This window comes from Eleutherodactylus coqui, chromosome 3 (genome assembly GCF_035609145.1).
Source record: "Eleutherodactylus coqui strain aEleCoq1 chromosome 3, aEleCoq1.hap1, whole genome shotgun sequence".
In the NCBI taxonomy this organism is placed as follows: Eukaryota; Metazoa; Chordata; class Amphibia; order Anura; family Eleutherodactylidae; genus Eleutherodactylus; species Eleutherodactylus coqui.
This window is the reverse complement of record NC_089839.1, coordinates 272,379,917-272,400,064: the sequence shown is the minus strand read 5'-3', so window position 1 is coordinate 272,400,064 and position 20,148 is coordinate 272,379,917. Positions and strand designations below refer to the sequence as shown.

The 20,148-nt window shown below is 43.8% G+C and overlaps 1 protein-coding gene across 1 annotated transcript in view; it reads right to left on the bottom strand.

Moving 5' to 3' along the window:
* Positions 1–679: 679 nt before the first annotated feature.
* Positions 680–20,148, bottom strand: part of QSOX1 (quiescin sulfhydryl oxidase 1) — a 44,277-nt gene continuing 24,808 nt past the window's right edge. The window contains exons 2-12 of the mRNA XM_066597434.1: positions 19,540–19,640; positions 19,345–19,393; positions 17,977–18,079; positions 14,974–15,064; positions 13,377–13,522; positions 13,166–13,297; positions 9,934–10,063; positions 8,844–8,966; positions 8,563–8,707; positions 5,762–5,938; positions 680–1,675 (exon numbers count right to left, since the gene is read on the bottom strand). Of these exons, the coding sequence (XP_066453531.1) occupies positions 888–1,675; positions 5,762–5,938; positions 8,563–8,707; positions 8,844–8,966; positions 9,934–10,063; positions 13,166–13,297; positions 13,377–13,522; positions 14,974–15,064; positions 17,977–18,079; positions 19,345–19,393; positions 19,540–19,640 (1,985 nt within the window). The 3' untranslated portion in view covers positions 680–887. The remainder of the gene's footprint in view (positions 1,676–5,761; positions 5,939–8,562; positions 8,708–8,843; positions 8,967–9,933; positions 10,064–13,165; positions 13,298–13,376; positions 13,523–14,973; positions 15,065–17,976; positions 18,080–19,344; positions 19,394–19,539; positions 19,641–20,148) is intronic.

Here is a 20,148-nt window from a genome sequence, read left to right as displayed (position 1 = left end):
CTCCACCTCTCTCCCCAAGTGATTTCCCTGTAGCGGGGAGAGAGAGGGGTGTGTGGTTACAGGGCTTCCCCGAGAGAGTGGTAGGAGGGGGCAGGGCTAGAGGGATCCACCCTCTAGCACCACCCCTTCTATCTTTGCTGTGAGGAATCCCTGTGAGAAGCCCTATAGCCCCTGCCCCCTCTCTCTGCGCTATAGGGATATTCCTCAGGGATCCCCATAGCAGGGTTGAGACAGAACAAGGCTATGAGTTAATTCCCCATACCAGGGAGAGAAAGCGGGGCTATAAGGGATTAATCCATAGCAAGGAAAGAGAGTGGGGCTATGGGTTAATCCCCCCATAGCCCTGCCCTCTCTCCCCCTGCTATGGGGAAACCTGGAAGCCCTGCATGGCTTCTTCTCTCTCTCCTCCTGGAGCAGCTGCCCAATCACGTAACTTTTAGCACAGTATAGGGGAGATTTTTTCACGCACCTGTACTGCGCTAAAACAGGCTTAGGCTGCATTCTGCATTTACACACAGTGTGGATCACAAATGCTGCAAAAGCCAGTCAATTGCAATTGAAATCTCTTATTCTGTGCAGCCAGCACATAATTGTATCTGTTACATATAACATAAGACTGTAAACATATGTGCTGATACCAATATAACATGGTACCCCAATAATTTTAACACACCCACACTTTTTTTTTTTAAAACAGTCCGATTTTATTCTTTAAAACACGAGTCGATAAGACAACTACAATGAGCTTAGCTTTGGTCTTCAGTGGTTGTGCTCTATTGGTACAGAACTTCCATAGATTAAAAAAGGCACACTGCTCTATTGTAAAATGTGCACGTCCATAAAACATCAAGTCTGTCGTACTATAAAACTGCACAACAGTACTTGTGTCATGGCTGTGGACAAAACCGCCGCTGCCTGAGCCGGGACCGGAAATTTAGATACAGGTACATAGACAATAGGCACATGGTGGTGAGGAAATACAGTATCACACAAATGCTGATGTCCAGTCGAGAGAATCCAACTTCCAGCATCCTAACCCAACGCCCTTTCCAGTTCACACCCTCATTCTGTAATGCCATACCATAAACAGAGTTTGCATCAACCCCTCTTTTAAGCAGGCGAGCTTTTACTGCGTCTGGGTCAAATTCGGAATCAGGAAGATCCAACATTCTCTCCGGTTGAATGACATATCTGTTCTTGTGAGAGTTGGAATCCTGTAATGTTCTACGGGGAAACATATGAACGGAATCCAAATCCAAAATGTCTTCTTGCTTCTTTTCATCTTGTAAAGCTGCATTGGATTTCATTTTTATTATGGTGGGCGTGTGATTTGGCTTTCCTTTAGCAACTGTAGCTATATCTCCGGGTTCTTCTGCCTTAACTGGGGGGTTTGTGACATCCATTACGGTCTGTCTTTTCGAATCAGTTTCTTCATCTTCAGCCGCCCTTATGGTTCTGACTCTACTTGTAGCTCTTCTCTGATTTTCCAAAAGGACCGCTTCGTCCTCCAAGTAGTCATGTGATAAATTGTTCTCAGCAAAGTGTTTTTTCATAAAACTGAGTACAGCAGTGTCTACCCAGGTTACATTATCATCTACCATTTCCTGGCAGTCAGGACAAAGTTCTTTAGGGGGCCACTGAATTTTTGGAAACTTTGGATCTTCGGTTGAATCTCCTAAGAAAAGGCGGTATGTGGTTAATGTAACTAGTCCAAAACCAGAAAAAAAATTAATAGAGCAAAAAGCATAAAAGATAATGTTAATCAGGGCTTGTGTACCATTCCTAGTGCTGTATTTGTGGCTTGGCTTAAATCGGGTCTATACAAAAAAGGATACCTAGGCATCCTTTAGATATTAGAAATACACTTTGGGGTTGTCTAGGATAAAAATTAAATAGTTGACTTTGTTTCCAGCAACTGTGCTACTGTTGTCTATGGGCTGAGGCTGGTATTGTACTGAATAGGGGAATGGTTTTGATATGAAACATCCCATACAGAGAAAAGTAATTGTTCTCAGTATGAGAACCAGGTAATCTTGTAGATATGATACCCTTTAACCCCTTGAGTGGCAGGTTTCCTACCACCCTGTCGTTCCCACCAGGGCAGGTTTTTTAAAATGGTCTAATCATTGAATTTCAACTAATTTTGCAGTTGCGTCTCAAGAGCCATAACTTTTTCATTTTTCCATTGACATGGCCATATGAGGGCTTGTTTTTTTACGGGACAAGTTGTGATTTTTTAAACAGGAGGGAGGAAAAACAGAAATGGGGAAAAAAGAAAAAAAGAGGCCATGCCATTAAGGGGTTAAATAATGCATTAACTTCCTTCTCTGGGTCATTACGACGCATGGATACCACATGTGTGATTGTATTTTTGATTTTTTTTACAAAGTAAAGGGAGACAAGTGTCTTTATAATTTTTTTTATAATTTTTTAATTTTTTTTTTAAATTTTTTTTTGTCCCTTTAGGGGACTTCCACAGGGACCCATCAGGACCCCTGATCACATTCCGGGGGTCCGATGGTGACAGCTCTTTACATGCTGCAGTGACAGCCCTTTACATGCTGCAGTCACATAGACTGCAGCATGTAAAGGGTTAACACAGCAGAGATCGGAGGTTTTCTCTGATCTCTGCTGTAAGAGCTGGTACCTATCTGTCCTCTGACAGCTAACAACCAGCTCTCCCTGCCACAGAGACCATCGGCTTGCTTCTGACAAGCCGATGGTCTCTATGGCAACCTGTAAACAAAGCAGGAGATTGCCGACATCTCGGCAATATCTTCTGCTGGTTTTTCAAAGTCCTGCACTGCTCTATGTGGGTCTGTGCAGGCAGAGCACACTGTCACAGCTTGTGGCATTGTGCTCTGCAGCTCCCATAGTGATACATAGCCCGGAAATCTTCCGGGCTATGTTGCTATGAGCAGTGGAGCTCGTCCCGGAAAATTTCCGGGCGTGCCACTCAAGGGGTTAATGGCTAACAAAAATACATGATGCTACAGCGAGCTTTCCAACCTACGCAGGGTTCTTCCTCCGGCATAATGGAATAGATCTAAAGACGCATTTATATAAATACATATACACATGATCACATGGGAGGGCACAAACCTATTACAGATTCTGGGAAAAAAGGCACATTACTATTTTAATCCTGCACAACTCTTAAGGCTGTCGAATATAACCCCAAGACAGCACGCCCACTGTCTTGGGGTTATATTCGCCTCTGGTCTCTCCTTTACCCCCTACATCCAATCTCTGGCCTGAACACGTCAGCTGCACCTCAAGAAGATCGCAAGAGTCCGCCCTTTTCTCACCGTGGACATGCTAAAAAACGCTCACTGTTGCCCTCATCCACTCTCGGCTTGATTATTGCGATTCGCTGCTGATCGGCCTCCCCTGTGCCAGACTCTCCCCTCTCCAATCTATCCTGAACGCAGCAGCCAGGCTCCTTTTCCTGTCCTGTCCAGTGACTATACTGGCTGCCTATTAAATACAGAATTCAATTTAAACTCACTACCTTCACCCATAAAGCTCTCCATAAGACTGACGGGCCCTACACTGCCTTCCTCATCTCAATCCACCACCCAGTCTGCGCCCTCCGCTCTGCTAACTAATTCAGTATAGACGCGCCTTTAATTTAAACCTCTCATTTCCGCCTCAAAGACTTCTCCAGAGCAGCACATGTCCCTGACTCACAATACTTCAGGCGTGCTCTAAAAACGCACTTCTTTAGGGAGGCATACCATATCCCCTAAAGCAAACCCCTCAGTGCTCCGCCTGATAACATGCTCCCTGTCCTACCGACTGCAGTTCCTGCTAGCTGCAATCAACTGCCCCTGCAGTCATACCAATTCAGCCACTATACTGCTTAAGTCTGACCATTGTCTACGTGTATAGCACCCCTCGCTCTCCAGCCCCTTTATCTTCTGTATCACCCCATTATTACTATGTAGGGTCGTTGGAGCAGGACCCGCACCCCTACTGTTTCCATCAACTGATTACGACATGTAACCGTGTTTTTGTACTTTTGTACTTTAGTCCTTCTGTATCCCTCCTGTTTTTGTAAGCGCTGCGGAATGTTATTATTTACACAGGTAATATGAATTGCACCTGAAATTCTCCAATGCTGCATGTCCTATTTTCACGCGAGACTCACATAAAAATAGGACATGCAGTGATTTTTCAAACTCGGACCGACAGTCCTAGTGAAAAATCTCTCATGTACATGAACCCGTTTAAGATGGATGGGTTCTTGTCCCATACGAGTTCCATCTATATCACAATCCGATAGAACTCACACAGGAGTATCGCCCCATGTAAATACACCTTAATTTTGGATATTTAGTATGCAGTTTTTAATTATTACTGACATTCAATTGCTCCTTAGCAAAAGACTGAACAGTTACATTGATATTAAAGGGGTTGTACCAGAATTACAATTTATTTGCCGATTGGTGGGAGTCTCACCAATAAGATCCCACCGAGCCCGAGAACCACGGTCCAGGGTCTCCCCGTTCTTGTCACTGCAGGGATGCTTCTTCTACCTGCAGTGATGTCACCTTAAATGGAGCACTGGCTGAGCGTGTGCAGTGCTGTCCATTCATTTCAGTGGGCTACCAGAAATATCTGAGCACTTGCCTCTCGGCTATCTCCAGCAGACCCACTGAAAAGGAATGGAGAAGTCGCTCAATTCAACCTGCTCGCTGCAGTAAGCCCACAGTGAGAAGGACGGGGGATACAGGATGCTCTTTCCTCAGAATAGGTGCAATCAGCAAGTGGATAGGGGGTAACTCATAATTCAGGTACAACCCCTTTAATCATACATATTTACAAATAATGGACTTTGCAGGTTATAGCTAAGGGAGCAACAAGCATTTTAAAGTGTTCAAATAAAAAAAAAGTTTTAATTGCCATTGGTAGCACCCTAAACACCACGATCAGAGAAGGACTCAGAACCCAAAGTGGCCCTAGAAAAAAAAAAATGACGCACTACGTGGCCTCATGCTTTGTAGGTGGGACAAAGCAGCAAGTGGGGCAAACTCAAGTAGGCAGGTGGCAGCAAACCGCCAGCCACAGCCACGTTGGTAGGAAGGGAGAAGCCTTGTCTCAAGTCCCGTAATCGCACTACCTGGAAGTCAGTAAGAGGCGCAGACCGCAGCAGCCAGGAGAGTATAAAGGCCCATTTAAACACAACGATTACAGCTCAAAATTCGCTCAAAAGCTATCTTTTGAGTGATAATCGTTGTGTGTAAATGTGCCCATTTTTCACTGTTCAGCCGAATGATGGAATTCAGTTCTGCCTAGAAACCATCATTCGGCAGAACAGCTGATAAGCAGGAACGCACACTGTGTTCTGCCAGGGAAGAGCTGATAACAGCTGATTGCTTGGTCTCAAGCTGTTTTGAGCTGTCAGCCCCATCAGCCGATCAAAGCGTAAGTAATCAGGGAACAGCAAGTGGTGTGTTTACTGATTAAAGCTCTCTGTGGCTCACACACTGCTACTTATAGGCCTTAGTACTAAGTTTATGCAAAATGAGCGCTCAAAAGCCATCTTTTAAGTGATCATCTTTGCAGTGTAAATGCAGCTTAAGTTGTTTTTTTTTCTTTATTTTACTGAAGAACTTGGCCCACTGGTATTTCCTGCAATGGAGTCTATGGCCAATCCAGCCCCGCCCATAATGTAAGTTTAAGGATTGGTATATGTGATGTGCCGTGTCTGCTACACACTATACATTTTAGTATTCTTCCTGGTCCATTTAGTACTTACCTGCCAGTCTCTTATTAACCCGGTTATGACTGGCCCACAGCCATGTGATGGATTCCTCTCGAGAGCGGACACTGCTCATCGACTCTTTAGCCATTTCCTCAAAATGCTCAGCGCAGTGCCTGCAGCCAAAGAAGTAGCGGACATAACTGCGCATGGCCCTCAAAACCTCCTGTGGATCTTAACAGAACAAAAAAAAAAAAAGGATTTTAGACAAAAAGGCAGAACTTCTTCTAAATCTTTTTGCATTCGTGGGAACATCAATATCATGGACACAGTGGAAGTAGTATTTTATTAATGTGCATGCAAGATGGTATTTTAATAATGAGCGTATTGTATGCCTACCCTTGAACACAGATGGATCTTCAATTAACCCCTTAATGACCCCTTAAGTGGACACGTTTGACAGCCTCTATCGGTGGTCTATGCATAAAGGGAGATCGCCCGGCAATCTCCCTCCACACATCGTGGGTGCCGGCTGTTTCATACAGCCGACACCCGGCAGCAACAGCTCCGATTGACCACACAGCTGATCGGAGTTGTTAACCCTTTAAATGCCGCTGTCAATTCTGACAGCAGCATTTAAATCTCTCAAACGATGTTCAGGTGTTCCCGTACGGACCCCTGCGATGAGATCACAGGGAGCCGTGCAGGTGTCATGGGAGCCGGCAGCCTTCTGAAAGGCCACAGAGCTGTCATGGCAGAATGTCTATCAAGCTATCCCCGTGGGGTGGCTCGATAGACTGCCTGCACGATCGCAGTATGATGTAATGCTATGGCATTACATCATACTGCAGGAGCGATCAAAGCATCGCAAGTTGTTGTGCCCTCTGGGGACTAAAAAAACATCTTAGATAAAAGTAATCATGTAAACGGTGTGGTATGTCCGAATACAGGAGTAATTATGGACGCTAGTTGGAATGGGCACATGGGGCAATGAAACTGGGTATCCCATCTCCCCTCCTCCCTTGTTTTTTTTTTGGGGGGAGGGGGATTTCTTGACCCCAGTGGCAGGGATGGGGTGTAAAAAGTGGTGCTCTGTGAGGCTTCGCAATCTTGCTGCGGTGCGGCGGTCTCAAACAGAAGGCGCTCAACAAGCTGCTCCTGGAACTGCAGGAAGGCGAACGTTCCCGGGGCTTCTTGTAAATTACATATTACAGATAGAGGTTTGAATAAAGCCGGGCTCACACGGACGTATGCAGAATCCGCTTGCGGAGGCCCACAAGTGGCCGCCTAATGTACTGCGCATGACTGCATACTCACACAGGCGGTCATGCGCAGTACAGACCTTTTCTTGTTTATATTTCCCACACCATCGCGCCATACACAATGTAGTTACATATGGACTGCAGGTATATCTGCGACCATAGAGCACAATGTGAACGGAATTATGTAATCCAGTGCATTTGATTGTTCTGCATATTACCGCGGATCAAACGCATTCTGAATCCACAATTTCTATATGGTCATGTGAGACTGGCCTAAAGTAGATCACTACCTTTTTATCACGTGACCGGGGACCGCTCAATGATGCCACAGACGGTCACTGCTATGGGCTCTTGGCTACTGCTGGTACTCGGGAGCAAGGACATTTTAAATTTCCTGCGCTGCCCGGGACCTGTGTATGTGTCCAGCATTCTGCCGGGGCGCATGCGCAGAAGGTCCATGGAGGAGTATTGCATCGGGGTTCAAATGGGGAGGCCTCCAGTAAGAAGTTTCATCTCATCGCTTTGGTGAGGGGAGATGAAACTTCAACGTTTTTTTTTTTTTCCTTAACTTTTACGTGATCGCCATTATCCATTGGATAACGGCAATCATGTGACCAGGATCACTCACCGCGGCCCCCATGAAATCTCCAATCTCCTTGCTACGTTTGGTAGCCAGGAGCAGGGAGATTTTAAATCTCCAGGACAATCCTTGACTTTTGCGCACGCGTCCGCCATTATGCTGTCGGGCGAATGTGACGTAGCTGGGAAAGGTACGCGGATAAAGATCCCATCGGGGAACAAATCCGGGGACCTTGGTTATGTAATTTCATCTCCCCTTCACGGTTACAATCTGTAAAGTGAGATGAAAGTAACTTTTTAACCTTTTTTTTTTTTTTTTTTTACACTTTTTAACTTTACATGATCACTGTTATCTGATGGATAACGGTGATCTTGTGACTGGGAACTACAGACAGCGGTCCCCGGGGACATCTCCTTGCACTCGGCTATCTTTGACAGCTGGGTGCAGGGAGATTTTAAATTTGCCGGGCTCTCCCGACTTCTGCGCAAGCGCTCCACATCGGTGCATGTGCAGAAACCCGTGACAGGTGCAGATCACCGCGGGACATCACGGAGGAGCGGGCTGAGTATTTTCAGCTGCACTCATGGATCTGATCCAGGAGGGCAGCTGAAACTAAGTTTTTTCTTCACTTTTCCGTGATCGCTATTATCCATTGGATACCGGCAATCATGGGCCCGGGGACCGCTCACTGCGGGTGATATCTCCTGCCTCCCGGCTACCTTCAGTAGCGAGGAGAGTGAAAATTTGACAGGGGTCCCAGCCTTCTGTGCATGCAGACATCGCGGAGGATGGGGGTGAGTACATCTCTCTGGGAACAGACAGCATGGAGCTGTCACGTCCCGAGCCTGCAGGGCTATGTTTTTACATCCCTGGGGATTAAAGACCACTAAATCAGGACGTAAAAAGGCAATGGGGTGGTCACTAAGGGGTTAAAAGTGGGGATGGAAAAAAAACAAAAAACACACACAAAAAGGGCTGCAGTGGGAAGGGGTTAAAATAACCATAATCACACTCACTGATATATTCAGATTCAAGCTCTGCAGCTCTGACTGTTAACAAGTGGAACAGTGTCCAGACAGAACATGGAAAGCCTCGAAATTCCGGCTTGGAACCCTGACACCAGACATAGTTGACATGAGGAGTCAGCACAGCATTCTGTTCCTAAACACATGGTAGAGAACAAGGCACATGTGATATCCGGTATTAAGGTTCAGTATCATCCTTAAGCTTCGGTCATGTCCACCGTTGTGGTACAGTATTTTTCATGCAGAATGCAACAAAGCCGAAACCAACTTACCTGATCTTTGCTATTTACAACATCTGCCAAATCCTTATATAACACCATACTTTTCCTTCGTTCATACAGCCACGAATATAGAGATTCCAGCAGCGTGCTCAAGTAGGGGCGAGCAGGAAAGTACTGTGATAGAAGTAGAATAGGATCACATCATAGCAAAATATTCACCTCTCCATGCAAAATATACAGGAAAAGTGACAGAAAACAAACAGCAAACGTAAAATGGAAACACAAAATAAGTTTACTATTTTTTCATAAAACCTAGGCTTCAAGAATACAAAAAATAAACAAAATAAACGATTTACTTAGTTTTACAATCAGTGAGTAAAAACTAGACAGTGCTGGGAGATTAAAATAAATAGTGGGGTCCCTCTAGTGGCCACTTTACGTAAAAGTGCAGAATGATTCAACTATGCATCAATAGGTCTGCTAAAATATAAACCTACCCCGTTTCCCTGAAAATAAGACATACCCTGAGAATAAGACATAGCATGATTTTTCAGGCTTTTTGAGGATGCTTGAAATATAAGCCCTACTCCAAAATTAAGCCCTGCTAACAGTTAATTAAAAAAGTCAATTTAAATAGTGTCCAGGCAGCTATACATGTAAAAAAGTTACACCTTTTTGAACAAAAATAAATATAAGACACTGTCTTATTTTCAGGGAAACATGGTTGTTAATAGGGTATTCCTAGCTCAGCACTTTATCTCCTGTCCATGGGATAAGGGATAACTTGCTGATCAGTGGTGGTCCGACCTTTGTTTCCACTTCAGATTCATAGGGGTCCCAAACAGTAATATATGAAATGCCTTGAGTGATCTCACTACTGATGAGAGCAATTCCTTTCATATTCCAGCTCCCTGGAGCCCTGTGTAGTGGGGTATTAGGGTTGATTACAGTAACACCTACTTGAGTATGGCGCAGCACTTTTTATTAGCATGGAGATGTGTGCTGAAGTGAATCGGTTCTTTCTTACTACATCAGGATATGACGCGGTTGAAAGCATACCCATTATGGTCCAGTCTACAGAATAGCTGACGCAGATCTGCATATCCCATAAGCATCTTAAAAGTTACAGGCGCTTCATTACCTTGTTCAGTGCGGAGACATAATTAATCAGAGCTTTGAGACGATCTCCATTGAACGTGCTGTATCGAGCAATCTCCACTCGCAAGGAGTAATGGATAGAGGATTCAAGATCCGCCATGTAAATAGCAGAACTGCAAAGAGAATAAAGAACAGGGGTTTTTACCCAAAGTGATAGAAAATATTGTAAAGTAAAGCATCCTCTTACTGTTCTAATTAATCATCGAACGATGCAAAACTGAACAATAATCGTAAAGTTGGCCAAGCATTGACCGACGAACCATGCAGGCATGAAATGATCGTTCCTGGTTTGCCAGTTGTTTCGTGTGAAAAGAAATCAGTCGTTCGCAGACCAAGAGGGGAGGGCAATTATTAATTGCAGAGTGTAAACACTCCCCGGACAGACTAAAGAAAGACTGAACCAGCAAATGAGGAAACAAATTGTAACCATTATCTCTACGTGTAAACAGACATCATTTGCAAGCAAACTACTTGTTCCGAAGATTAATCGCTGCATGTAAAAGGACCTTACCGAAGTCCCTGCCTGTTCATAAAGCGATCATTGGTGGAACAGTACAGCCTACTTATAGGAGGCTTCTAGACACCCTTAAAGTGAAATTTTCACCCTTTCAGCATCATTTTCGCAATCTAAAATACAGCACTCTGCCGTAATTAACTTTTGTGCTTTATTTTACTGACCCAGAGCTCCAAATCTTCTGCATAGATATACATTTAAAACACAACACTCTGGCTAACTACTGAAGTCTGGAAGGTTACTGCATACTGCTGAACTCTATAATAACACAGTATGCATAAAGCTCCCTCTAGTGGCGGATGCAGGCAGAACGTTAGGTTTTTAGATCTAAGTCTATGCAGCAGGTTTGGAGGTCTGTATCCCCCCCAAAAAAGGACTCTGATGTTTTGGCCAGGTATGGTTGGATGAAGACCTGCTCTCCTGACCTCCCTATCCCATTTGGCATCCTACTGTGCAGCATGGGAAAATTAAGAAGAAATAATCTAAACCCCCTATCCACCCTGCGGCATCTTTTATAAAGCAGCATGGCCTATATTATACCTGCCGCCATACTGCGATTACTTTCATTTTGGCAAATACGGATCAGTATTTGCCCAGTAGAAAATAAAAACAATACAGAGGCAAATACTAATGGAATACTGCTGACATACGGAGGTTACGTCATCTCCAACACGTCTAATATACGGAGGTTACGTCATCTCCAACACGTCTAATATATGGAGGTTACGTCATCTCCAACACGTCCAATATGGCTCCGTATAACAGACGTATTTAAATATGCTCTTCTGAAACCGGCCCGACAGAAAGAGGATTTAGTTTACAGTCTTTGGAAGAGTTTAGGTCATAAGAGCTTTATTTTAAAGGGATTGCTAAACTATATATTCAGCTTCGTTATGAAGACATTTTGAAGGAGAATCTTGGAGGGCGTCTAATTTAGGAACAGTATTATCTCCTACTACGTACTGGACAAAAAAATATATAAACCCCTAATAAATGGCTTTTTCTCCTTCCACGTTGTAAAGCGTGGAAGGAGGACCTGGGCAAGTACTTACAGACACAACGTGGATCTCTCATAAGGCAGCGATTGCTACAGGGGTTAAAGAAACCAGCTGTGAAAGTTTATCTAGGTGTATCGAGTCCCTGCAGCCCCTCAGAAACAATATTAAACCCAGAGTATAAACAAGATCCTAAAACAAAAATTATGCAAATTTTCTAATATTTAATGCTTCTATTAATCGCAGTTTCTTCTTGCTGTCAGTAAATCGGTGCAGACCCAATATGTCTCATAGCGGAGATGCTAAACTTGTATCCAATCTAGGCAAATCTCAGAGCTAAATGCATCAGCAGCACAAATGTCTGCCAGCAGTTCGCTACAATGTATAAGATGTATCTGCATGAACCCTCCTAAGCAATGTTACAGAGCCCTTTACGTGGCTCGATAATTGGGCAAGAGCGTTCCCAGGAGCATTCTTTTGCTAGATGATCATGCCATTTAGGGGGACGCTGACCACCCAATAAAAAGGAACAGACTCTTGATTGTCGGGGTGAACGTAAACGGGTGAAAAGGGTGAACAAAAAACCGAAACGATTGTTGGCAGCAGTACACCTTCCCATACGAACAGGGGATGTGCTGCTGACAATGATGAAACCATGGGGGATAAATGATCGAAAAAATGCTCGTCCTCTAATGATGTCTGAATTGGCCCATGTGAAGGTCCGGTAGACTAGCGGTACACTAATCCTCACCAGCACATTGTTTAACCCCTTAGTGACTGTTGATACACCTTTAAACGGCCTGCATTGGCAATCTATGTATGAAGAGAGATCGTGCTGCGATCTCCCTCCATGCAATGCAGGTGCCGGCTGTTTTTTTTATTTTTTACAGCCGATACCCGGTGGCAACAGTTCCGGAACTATTAACCCTTTAAATGCCGCTGTCACTCCTGACAGCAGCATTTAAATCCCCCAAATATCGCAATGAGATTGCAGGGAGCCATGCGGGTGTCATGGCAGCCGATATAACGCTATCGGGCAGGCAGTCTGATGTAATGCTATGGCGTTACATCATACTGCAGGAGCGATTAAAGCATCGTATGTTCTTCGTGTTGTTCCCTCTGGGGACTAAAAAAAAAAAAAAAAGTAAAAATAAGATCAATAAAGTTTTACTATGAAAAATAAAAAATAATAAAAGTTTTTTAAAAAACCCGCTTTTGCCATATTTACATTAAATAATCTAAATAATAAAACAAAAATAGATATTTGGTATGGCTGAGTCCGTAAAAGTCTGATCTATCAAAGCCATGCATTTACCCCACATGGTGAACGTTGTAAAAAAAAAAAGTACGCCAGAAATGCGCTTTTTTGGTCACTCTGTCTTAAAAAAAAATTTTCAGTACATTATATGCTACACTAAATAGTACCACTGAAAAATACAACTCATGTCGCAAAAAACAAGCCCTGATAGAGAGACGGCGATGGATAAATACGTTTTTTGGTAAGAATGGAAAAACAAAAAAAAGCTTGGTCACTTAGGAGCTCATGTAAAGGAACCTTAAAAAAGTAATAAACAGGAAATCAAATCTGCACCTAATATTCCAGGAGTGGTCAGTATGAGCCGTGCAACGCAAGACCTGGTTATATAGAAGTGAAGTAAAGTTTACAATGAGGCAAGCAGGCCCCCTGAGAAGCCCTTTATTCGTACCTGTTTACAGTCCTCTGAACCACTGTGTCATCAACAGGGTTTGCAGACCATCCAATGAGATTCTGGGTGACCCTCTTCACCCCAGGAAGCGCCCGTACCAAATCTCTATATTGTTCGCGAGACTCTACCTTCCTGTGAAAAACAAATGAGTTGAGAAACATCCGACGTAACTAATTGGATGATACATGCGGCTAGACTGCCGGATACTCACGGGTTAATTCTACTAATAGATCCATTTCTACATAGAATGAAACCAGTTGGGAATAAGGTCACCTTGAACCGCTCTACCAGGTCAGTCTGGTCCTGGAGGACTCTACGTACAGAGACCCCCTGATACTGCACCATGTCCATAGCCACCTGAGAGAGTAGAATGCATCGTCAATTAATCCAACAACCACAGGTAGGAAAATCTACAATAATCCTAAAGGTTCATGTAGAAAAGAATATTGTAATACACTATAGTTGGAGGCTCAAACCAAACCAATCACTCATCAAGGAGTGGAACAAGATTCACACCATGGGAGGCAAGCTGTGCGGTGCATATTAATAGCAAACGCTTTTTGGAGTGGGCATAAGTTTACAGGCATGAGCATTTCTCCATAGACAAGCGCCATCTTGTGGATTATGGAATATGCTACACCACTCAGCGACTATGCCAACTGTCTATTCTGGACAACAGGCGTATTTAGGTTTCCAACTCCATAATTAAAGTACAGTTGTGAGTGGAAGCAATGCCCGGTGTGACCTCAGAGACAGACTAAGGGTATGTTCACACTTAGTGGAAACGCTGCAGATTTTCTGCAGCATTTCCGCATCATAAAAACACGTTGAAATCTGAACCACTGGTGTGTATTCTGACGAGGGATCAGCTGGGTAACCATAGTAGCTACAGCGCCCCCCACCCTGACCCGCCTCACCTCTTGCATCACCTGACCAGAGGTGCAGTGCTCACTAGAGGCTGACAGCCAAAAGGTGAGGGGTGGGGGGAGGGGGCACAGTAGTTGCTGAAATCAGCTGCAGATATGCAACCAATTCCTAGTCAAAATCTGCACTAATGGTTTCGGATTCTGACGCAATTTTTGAGGCAGATTTTGTTGCTGCAGGAAATGTGCAGCATTTCCGCTGAGAGTCGTCATAACCTTCCAGGGATTGTTTCAGGAGGCAAAAAAGTAGCAATTAAATAGTGGTCGATCAGATGCAAAATACAAGGGCAACTTGAGTCCAACAGGTTGCATGCTGCTCCTACCCTGCAGCTTTGCATCATAGAGAGAAAGGGGGTGGATATTTACTGAGTCATGAATTAAAATATCCCTATTTAAAAAGGTCTAGACAGGCATCATCAAATGCAAGGAAGCGCAATGACACCAAGTGTACTGAGAAGGATGGTGGTGAAATTCGAACAAACAGGAGGCTTGGGAGCCGGACCTGGAAGAGGACAGAAGCCAACGTCTAACAACAGACAGAAGAAATTGCTGCAGCTGTTGTTGAGGGGTCTATGGAGATTTTGCAAGGGACAAGCAGTGTACTTGGTTGATTCAAGACAGTTAGACATAAACCGTGCAGAATTGGTTTCTTCCACGTGGATCACTTCCGCATGTCCTGAATAGTATTACCACCAAGTTTGGTTCAGTTACGCCCACTAGAGGTCTTTCTCTGCATTTCTGAATAGGGATACTTTAATCATGAGCACCCTGCATAAGCCCCATTATATATTTTCCCTGCCCAGTCTTCATGAGACAACCTCTTATTCCAATATGACAGAGTACTACAGGATGAAATGACCTTTAGTCTTAATGTGCGGTTCCTACCTCTCTTGCCATGTACTCTTTAGGTTGTTCAAAGATCAAAACTAGGTAGGCTTCATCGTTATTCTCAAAAAAGTAGTCAACCTCAGGGGCACTAAAAGAGAAGTCCATACTGATCAGTCAAATATCACATTCCTTGTATTATATTGTACCAATTAGGGCTTATCCAGTGTGAGCTTTTTCAGTCTGCTAGTCATGCTGCCCCTGGGGATGTCTTTATGGGGGGAATTTTATGGGTTTTGACCCAATGTAGCAACACATTGTGAAGCTGATCATGGCAGAGTCGCAAAACTGAAAGCTCTGTAATCAGCGATTTACAAGGGAATTATCCCAGTTAGTGATTGAAGCATGGCATGGTACCCCCTGAGATCTAACAATGTTGGCTCCTTTCTGTGGGCGTTCATGATTTTCTCAAACATTAAGGCTGGGTTCTCACGGGGCGGATTCTCGGCGGAAATCTCGCGATTTGGCCACAACAAAAAAACGCAAGATTTCCGCTGGGAGAACCTCCGCTGCAAAACCCGCGGCAGCTTTTAAGCGGCCCGGCCGCTCGCTCTTCCACTGCGGCCGGCGCTCCCATAGAGGAGAGTGTGGCCGTAGTGGAAAAAAAAAAAATGGACATGTTGCGGTCGGCAAATCCGCCCCGTGTGAACCCAGCTTAAAGGCTACATACTAGAGATGAGCGAACCTACTCGTTTAGGGCGTTTTTGCACTCGAGCACCACTTTTTCCGAGTAACTGACTACTCGGACAAAAATATTCGGGGAGCGGCGTGGTGGAGCCCCGGGGGGTAGCAGTGGGGAACAGGGGAGAACTCTCTCTCTCCCTCTCCCCACTCTCCTCTGCAATCCCCCGCTCACCCCCGGCGCACCCCGAATCTTTTCGCCCGAGTAGCCGGTTACTCGGAAAAAGCGGTGCTTGAGTGCAAAATAGCCCTAAACGTACGACAACGCGGTTTGTTTTCACAATATAGTGTCTTTTTTCTAAACCCCTTAAGGACCAGGCTGTTTTGTACCTTAAGGACCAGACAATTTTTAGGGATATTACCCATGTGGTGGTTTTACTGCCCTATTTTTTTTCCTTTTGCTAACAAAATTATGTTTGCTGCCTTTTTTTCCCCGTGACATATAGGTCTATTTTTTAAAAATCCTTTTCATTGACTTGTTTTTTTAGTTTTATAGGGGGTTGGGGGTAAAAAGCTAAAAAAAAAAAAAAAAATTGATTTTAACATTTATAGTTTTTTTTTTTGTAAATTAGTATATTTACGCTAAAATAAAGTATGGGAATGGGTTCCTCATTTTTTTCCGGACGTTTTGATATATAATATGCATAGTTTGGGATTATAGGCTGTATATAGCGACAGTTTTGGTTGGCGTCGGCTTTGGGTTATTTTCTCTCTTATGTATATATTGTTGTTTTATTCTGTAATTTTGTTTTACTTATTTATGTAATTCTTTTTACTATCTATGTCCCCCATGATGTCATGTAAGGCCTCTGCGGGACATTCACATGTTTTTTTTTTTTATTTGACATTTTTCCACTGTAGCTGAGGCATCAATAAGGAGCCCCAGTTACAGGGTGAAACATCCCCCTGTAGTGAAAATAGTCACTGGCAGAGCTGATTAGGGTCTTTTAGGACCACGCAGCTCTGCTATCCCAGGGAATCCCGGCCGTCACGTGACCCCTGGGCTTGCATAGTGGAAGAAATACTTCCACTTTCACTTCTTAGTAAATAGCGCGAAAGGGTTAAACCCACTCCCCCGTGTTATTAGCTTTGACTAACAGCTGACAAACCGTCCTGCTTCTGATTGATTGCAGAAGCAGAAGGCTTTAATCCCTGCCGTGATTTTACATATGGCTGGGCTTTAAGTCCGGGACCAAGCATTTTCCCTGCATAATGGTGCTCATGTCTACCCACTGTGACGGGAACTATAACTTAGCGTTATTCTAGTGCTGCAGTTCTTAAATTCTGAGGATGCCAGCACCTCAAATGATCAGGAAGTGATGGCATATTCTAGCTATATACCATCAATTATTATAATTGGAAAATCTATATAAAGGGAGTCTTTCACCTGCTTTTAGTAACAATCGGTGCGTGTAAATGGGGATTTAGCCCTATAACCTAAGCTTATGGGTTGGAAGTAGATAACTTGTGGAGTCAGAGGACGTGTTATACCTACCTACCCAGTCGTTCCCTCGGTGTGAGCACTGAAAGTAGACACTGTATGCATTGAGCGGTGCTGCTAAGTAGTCCTTTTGTACTAATTTTACGATGGGCGGACTATTTAGCAGTGCAGATCAATGCATTCTGTGGCGGGCTTAAGCGCTCACACTGAGGAAAGGTAAGTATAACACCTACATCCCCTAACTCCACAGGACACCTACTTTCAGGCCATAAGCTTAGCTTATAGGGCTAAAGCCCCATTTATACACAACGATTATTGCTCAAAATTTGTTCAAACGATGGCTTTTGAGCGATAATTGTTGCATGTAAACGCTTCCATCTTTTACTCTTCGAGTTGAACGATGATTTTTAGGTGAGCATAAAATCCATCGTTCAGCTAAAGAGAGATAGCAGGAACCGCATGCTATGTTCTCCACAGGAACAACTGATTACATTGTGTTCAGCTGACAAGCGGCAGCCTGTGTGAAGACAATGCAGCTGAGTCCAGACCACATGCTGAGATTTGCAAACAGCTGCAGGATGCTCATTTACATGTAAATGAAGCTGATAAAGTGCTAATGGGAATTAGTGCCCATTAGTACTTTATGCAAAATGATTGCTAGAACTGGCAATCTTTGAATCGTTTGAAAGATTGTCTTTGTGTGTAAATGAACCTTTGGAGTAGGTGACAGTCCCTTTAACTGTGGTGTTAACAGAGCTTTTCAACTGCAAATTTCTAATCTGTACACGAATACTGATTGGCTGTAACATGAAAAGGACAGTTCAAAATGTTCATCAGATAGGGTATAAATACATGTGTCTATTGTTCAGCTGCAGTCATACCTGATTGGCTCAAGAGGAGGACACGCAGGGGGTGGAGACTCCTTATGTGCTTCTAGGTTATCTATTATGAAGCGTCTCAACTGTTTTGGTTCACGATCAAGCTCTGCAGAAATGAGGTGGATGATATGAGAGGGGGAGATACAGGCAGAGTTTAGATGGAAAAACAGCGATGAGAGGAAAAATGGTCATTGCACTTTGAATAAACCTAGGCTGATAGGATAGTCAATGTGAGTCAATGTGGGAACTAGAAAAATGTAAACATTCAACAAAAAAAATGTCATTTTTGCACTGGCCACTAGGGGCCTCCCTTCCTTCTAACATGCTGTCCACTGCTGCTAAGTAAAAAAAAACTGTCTCTGAGACAAAAAAAATGGATTATAGGAAGTTGGAAAGGCTGTTGACCCATGCTGTCCACAAACGTTTATGGAAAGGAGAAAGCAGAGAAGGAGAGAGCATCTGGACGGAAACAGAAAAAGAGAGATTCACATAGATAAGCTAAGAGCACAGCTAATAAGGAAGAAAGACTTGTGAGGAATTAGACTTCAAGCTTGGATTTCAAAAAGGCAGATTTCAATGGACTCAGAAAGAGGGTAGGAAGGATCCAATGGATGGATGGGATGTTCTTAACGACAGAAACATCCGAGAAGGTTGGGAAATATTGCGAAATGAGATTCTCAAGGCACAATTGTTACTCTCAATAATAGGGAAGAATAGGAGGCATTTAAAGAGACTAGAATGGATGAACACAGAACTTACACACATGTTAAAAAGGCAAACAAAATGTTTGGTTTAATCACAGCCAATCACAGCATGTGCTCGATGAATGGCAAAGTGTCAGCCAATCACAGCTAGTGCTTCCAGGAGGCGGGGATTTTTAAATCCCTGGTCAGAAGATGAAGAAGAGAAGCAGTTCCGGGATCTGGGGAGAAGCTGTGGCGGCGGACAGCGCTTCTAAGGTGATTTAAGTCTTTTTTTTTATTTCTTTCTGCAGTTAGGGCTTAGATTATACTGGGACAGTATGATTTCTTACTGTCAGAGTTGCATCACATTGCAAGAAAATCATGTTTTCGTGCGATGCGATGCAACAGGGAGGAAGACTCCATAGAGAAACATGGGCTACAAAGCCTCGTGTGTATATCGCCAGACCCGTGAGGTTTTTGTGTCGGGTTGTTGCATGCTACAAAACATCGCACGTGTGAAGGAACCCATAGGAAAGCATGAGCTTCTCATACATAGATTTGTAGCAACGCAACAAAATCACGCAACTTTTTTGCCCGTGTGAAGGAGGCCTAAAACTCTGATAAATGTCCCTTGATGTCCTTCCCTTCCACATAATATCAATGATAAAGACGACTGCAGTTCACTTACTTTTGTACTTGATGGCATCTGATGGTTTTCTTGTGTAGGTATTAAAGAACTGTGGGGGGGAGGACAGGGTTACTCAGGCTTTAGACTGCACAGAAAAATTGAATCTGTTTATATATAAATGAAACTGTAGACAAATTTTGTAATAAGACCGACGACAATCAGGAAAGATGACATAAAAATAGTGGAGACCGTTACCATTAAAGTGGGGTATCCTAGCACTCCAAATTCATTGCACGACTTGCTGTTGGACTCCTGGGCGCAGTCTAACACACCGAGATAGATCGCAGGTCTCCAATCTGTATAAGGAAGCAGTGTTACATTAGCCGCAGGCTTCACTGTGAGGAGCACAAATATTAGCAGGTTTGGCCACCATTATAATAGGACCGGGTAAGGAGTTCATATCAATCGGTAACTGCTACTTGCGTACAAGATAAGGCATTATATATTGTGCCAGATTTAGTTAAAGAATAATACTTTTCTTCCCATTCAAGTAAACATATGGGAACATGGAGGTTCTCCAAGCCAAGGCATCTCAAACTTTTTCTAGTCTTAATAGGCTGTTGATAGAGTGCCCATGCCAGGCCAGAACCATGACCTGGGGCAGCAGGACCTTCTGCCTGATCAGGAACTCTTAAACGATGCCCGTTTATCTTCAATAGCGGTTGGCTGAACACTTGCTCATCTGTCACCCATTTTGGCTGCTTCCTTCGTACACATTAATATTTGATTCAGATAAAACAATCGTGTGTTTTACATGGAGAGAATGGAGAAAGCCGCACCTAGGCTTCTCTGGCCGCAGCTTAT